We start from the raw sequence: 5,552 nt of genomic DNA on the forward strand, positions 1-5,552 counted from the left end.
GTAGGCGTTCATGCCGGGTGGGGTTGTTCCGGCGCAGGAACGCCTCCTAAAAGTGGTTGAGTGAAATCTACAAGATTTTACTCAGTCACTTTTAAGGCCATGCTGCGTCAAAACCCTGCGCCTGCTTGAAGCAGGCGTAAGGATTGATGCAGCATGTTAGGGATAGGGCACCCCCGAGCCTTGCTGGAGTTGCGTTGCGCTTGCGACGCAACTCCAGCAATGCGCTGCCTTTCCGACGGGGGATGCGACACGCATCTGCCCATCCGTGCGCAACGGTGCCGCCGCATTGTAAATGCGGCGCATCAGTGGTGGTGTACGGGTGGGCAGATGCATCGCAACTCTTCTGGCGCATCCCTGTTGATTAGCAGAGATGCACCAGAAGTAGTAAATCTGCCCCTGAGAGTCTAAGTGTGGGTGCACAGATTATGAGAAACCATCTGGAAGGGTTGAGAAAAACCCATAAAACATTATCTTTCCTCTAGGCACCACTCTGTCCTTCCCATGGAACTATCAATGTTGGCACATAGCCATGCAACTGTAAACAAAAATGAGCAGAACAAGAAAAAACTATTTTCTAATCGCAGCCACAAAACACACCGTTGGGGGGGGGGTTCAAAACAGTGGCGAGTCGTTGAACATTGATGACATAATTCAATCGACCAACAGAACGATATATATTTCGCTTTGCCACAAAGTATTCTGTTGATATTTCAGAATTCCAACACCCTTGCCCGTCCACGATCCCACATAAAACATTGTGCAAAGGAAAGTAGCTGAACTGTCATTAAGGGTGATTTAACAATGCATGCTTCCATTTTACAACTAACTCACTAGAGCCAGCTTGGACTTGCTGGTCGTTAAAAGCTGCTTGAATCTGGCAGTGATGCGGCGCGGGGCAGACCGAGCGTGCTTGCCAAGGCTCAGAATGTTGTGTGTACAAAATACTTTTGTCTGCAATGTTGTGCATACAAATGCGACCGGCTTGGCAGCTGGAAACATCCAGCAAATAGGGGGGGGCGGAACCTGTCTTCATCAGCAGCCAATGTTCATATAATGGCGGAGCAGGAGAGAATGTTAACAATGTGTTGTTTTATCTCTTCTCATATTCTCCCAGGCCGCCTGCTGCACGTGGAACAGTGGGGCCGCGCGACTGATGCGAGTTGAGACTCTGTCGTCTTTTCAATGGTCCTCTGGTATGCAGCAAAGTCCACACAGCGCGGAATGATGCCCAGTCAGTGTCGCTGACGCACCACGCCGCGACCACGCCGACCTCCAGTTTCACAACAGTCCAGCGTGCCCCCCACCAACCACACAGGAAAATGACCGTCCAGCTGGCGGACGACTCCACAGAGACTCCCAACCTGAACTCGGAGGAGATGGAATGCAAAATCTGCTACAACCGCTACAACCTGCGCCAGAGGAAGCCCAAAGTGCTGGAGTGCTGCCACCGGGTGTGTGCCAAATGCCTCTACAAAATCATCGACTTCGGCGACTCCCCGCAGGGCGTCATCGTCTGCCCCTTCTGCAGGTTTGAGACCTGCCTGCCTGACGATGACGTGGGCAGCCTGCCCGACGACAACAACATCCTCCAGACCCTGGCCTCCAGGGCCAAGGCCCGGGGCGGGCCGGGGGAGAACCCCACCGAGCTCCTGCTCACCCCCAAGCGGCTGTCCACGCTCGTCAGCCCCACCCACAGCTCCTCCAACTGCCTGGTCATCACCATCATGGAGGTACAGAGGGAGAGCCCGCAGTCCCTGAACGCCACCCCCGTGGTGGAGTTCTACAGGCCCACCACCTTTGACTCTGCCCCTCCGGTCACCCCTCATTGGACGGTCTGGAACTTCACCTCCCTGCTCTGCCAGACCTCGGTGCGCGTGTTTGTGTGGCTGCTGGGCCTGCTGTACTTCAGTTCTTTGCCTCTGGGGATCTACTTACTGGTGTCAAAGAAAGTTACCCTAGGTGTCGTCTTCGTCAGCCTCGTCCCCTCCAGCCTCGTTATCCTCATGGTGTATGGATTCTGCCAGTGTGTGTGTCATGAATTTCTAGACTGTATGGCCTCTTGATAGCATACATCTCTAGATGGTCATTTTTTGTAGTACCGATACCTAGTCACTTTAGAGAATAGAAGTTATTTTTCTATATTTTTGTACTCATATTTATTAACATTGTCGATTAGATTTTCTCCTCCAATGTTCCTGAGTGGTACAGCGCCTTGCTTCTTTTGGTTACTGTACCTTTAAGAGAACTTGAAATCTTTGCTGCTTTCAGAATCCATTGTTAGATTTTATTCTCACATCTCCTTTGTTGTGAATTTTACAAAACAGTGGCAGTACGGAAAACCAAACGGTAAGGCATCGTGCTGTTGTGTGACTAGGAACCAAGCACATTACCATATTTCAAATGTTTTGTTCGATTTCTCCAAGTGCTTATTATAAAACCAACAATCACAGGATGGCGTAGGTGCAGTAAGCAGCGTGAACAGACTGTCTTTATTAATTACACAGAGTGACGCTAATTAAAATGGTGCAGGGACTGTTTTGTCCCCGTTTGTACTGTATTTGCGTGGTGCATACGTTGTGCGACCTACTAACTGCAGCAACAATACGCTTTATTTGTGTATGAATTTTTAGGGAGTAGTTTGTTAAAAATCTGGCCCGCAAAGCTTTACTTGTAAAAGCGGAATATTCCCAGTTCCTCCCATGTTTTATTACAACTTGGACGTAGGGGGCACAAATAATTCCAACAGCACTCTTGGAAATTAGTCGTAAGAGTGCCCCTGCTTCCCATAAGGTACTCATGCGAATTGCCCTCAAGATGGAAAACCTGAGTGTGCCATGTGGAAAGGCGTATTTGCACGTTTAACTTTTTTGTATCCAAAGGGAAAAATATTGTTGCCTTTCGGAAAAAAAACCTTCTTCTTCACCACAATTAAATATCAAGTGTCCCTGTCTCTTTCCCCACCTGGAAGGCACCTGCTCCTGCCTTTACAGGAGAATACATTATAGAACATATTTTTCCTGCTCCAGTCCTGCATCACTAACAATTACCTACAAAAGTCATTCCAGCATGTTCCTTTACCCATCACTAACCCTAAACTCACACTTGTGGTATAGCTTCTAAAAGGGTGGATTTTCCTCATTGTGGGACAGGGCTTAATTTGTAAAACAATAAGTGCCAGGGCCCTCCTCAAGAGGCAACCACAATTCGCACTACCCAATGCCCCTGCCTGCTCTGCCAGTGACAGTATCAACACAACTACTAACCATCACACTCCTACAAGTGTGACATTTCAAACTATTCCAGGACCCCAAAGCTAATGACTTGGGCAGCAGGCATTAGTTATTTTTAATGTATTTTGATTTAATGAATAACTGTGGTTGTGCTGTTCTCGAAATCAGGCAAACAGTGCCACCATGTGGCAGACTGCCATAAGTCCCGATATTGACAATTAAGTGCCGGTGAGGAGTACAGGAAAACACCGGCACAAATTAAGCTCTGCTGTGGGGACACTGTTCACTTTGAACATTAACTAATGCCCATTCTCTGGATGAGGGATCACGAAATCACAAAACACTGACTCTGATTCAGTCATTCAGGTCAAGTCAATAACATTACTTTATCTGTATTTACTAAAATGAGTCACAGTTCGGCATAAAGTTGCCAAATAACTTTGTAACCAATTGTATACTGACCAGTCACACTGGACTAACATAGTTTAAAAACGTATTGTTACTGCAGCAAAAATTGTGCACCATGCATTCCACTGAGCAATCGAAGCAAACACGCCCCTCACATCATTTTCTGTGCACTAGGAGCAGGTAACACCTAACGCAATTTATTCAAGGCAGCCCAGAGTGCAGTGTGTTGTGTCAAAGAAGCAAACGGCATGTGTGAGGCGTTAACATGCACTGTATTGAGAAGGAGCCAGGAACGGACACAAAACAATGCCTACGGCTGAATATGTGTGATACAGCTTCAACACTTCAATCTTTAAATGTATTTTTTTGTTTGTCACTGCACCATTTTTCACTCAGCTGCAACATTTGCAATTTTATTTTGTAACCAATGAAGTAGCATTGATTTGTTTGTACAAGAGATGGCGAAATCTGTTAAAAATTCTTTGTTCATCCCTTTCGTACCGAAGTGAGCTATAGTTGCTACCCAGTTGCACACACGTGGCCAAAACGTAAGCGTAATTTACTGTAGACTAAAATGCCTATATTTGATGTACGTTGATGCCTTCTCTGAAACAATTCAGTTAGCTTAATTTACTTCCTTTGCCTGAAGCCAGTGGAAAGTAGGTTGAACAAGAAGAAAGACTGGGCCCAAAGCAGGTTCAACAAGAAGAAAGACTGCGCCCAAAGCAGGTTCAACAAGAAGAAAGACTGGGCCCAGCTGAGCTCAAGAGTTGTGTTTATGTTGTTCAAACAAAAGCACCTATGAAAAGAGTGTCATAACCAAATGTGACTGTTATGATCTGAATACATCTTTGAGGTTCCATGGAAAGTTGGAGCTAGAAACTAAAACGCTTCTTTAGAGGAACTTTCGAAAAATACACTTTTCTGTGGCTTAATGTATTTAAGTCTTTCAGATCTAAAATGGCAGTGAGATGAAACCACTCTAGTATGTTCACATGACCTCTAACATGAATAACCTCTTTATATTATGGACTATTAAGAGTTATTTTTTAGATTCAAGGCAAATCTTGGGAAGGCCGTAAGATTAATAATTAACAAAACATCTTTTATCCATAGGTGATATCAACAGTTTAGGAAAACAATTCCAAGGCAACAATGTTATAACTAACCTACATTTCTGTGCCTATTGTTATCTTTGTTTTTTTAATAAACACTTTAATTTTCTTGCTTGCTTTTTTGCCTTGTTTCACACACTTTGGAACTGCTTGTAACAGGAATCTGACAGTGGAGGCTGCGGCTGCGACTACGGCAGTGAAACTGTGCAAACAAGAAGAAACAAGGTCATGATCCAAGTAGACTGCACAGTTGGCCAATTGATCAGAGGCATAACTGCCAAGATTTTTTCTGTGACATTTAAATGTTTACATTGTGCCTGTGTGTATGCAACATCTCCATATCTTATGTGTGACAATCTGAGTGAGCTGAAAGTAGCACTCATGCTTATGTAATGAAGTTCCTTTGACAGACGATCTCATTTTTGCATTGTTATGGTCTACGAATGGTAGTGAAACAGTCATGCAATGGATGTGCTCTATTATAATCTTCTTTATCATATTATCTCAGTGGAAATGTGAATTGACCTCCAAACAAGAAAGGTCTCACCCCTGGATATGTATTTCCCCTAGAAGAATTTGGCTTCAGTAGCACTCCTCCAGGCGCAGGGGTTGCAGATTACCACAGGCCACAGAGTCTCAATTATTCCAGTTCTTGTCTTAATTACTAACTAGTGCATTCTGGGAGTGGTCGTCTTTGTTTGCAGGGTTGAAGCAATTGTGTTTATGCACTTAGTGCAAATAATCTTTACTAAAGGAAGCTCAGGGCTTGAAAAGTAGTGTGCCAAAGACATGGGGCCAC

General features: G+C 45.1%; 1 protein-coding gene across 1 annotated transcript; it reads left to right on the forward strand.

Moving 5' to 3' along the window:
• Nucleotides 1-1,121: 1,121 nt before the first annotated feature.
• On the forward strand, nt 1,122-4,816 carry RNF182 (ring finger protein 182). The gene has a single exon (XM_078685808.1). It carries the CDS (start codon nt 1,320-1,322, stop codon nt 2,061-2,063), a length of 744 nt encoding a protein of 247 aa, XP_078541934.1. The 5' UTR covers nt 1,122-1,319; the 3' UTR covers nt 2,064-4,816.
• Nucleotides 4,817-5,552: the final 736 nt, after the last annotated feature.

The sequence above is a fragment of the Lissotriton helveticus genome, chromosome 4_1 (genome assembly GCF_964261635.1).
Source record: "Lissotriton helveticus chromosome 4_1, aLisHel1.1, whole genome shotgun sequence".
Classification (NCBI taxonomy): domain Eukaryota; kingdom Metazoa; phylum Chordata; class Amphibia; order Caudata; family Salamandridae; genus Lissotriton; species Lissotriton helveticus.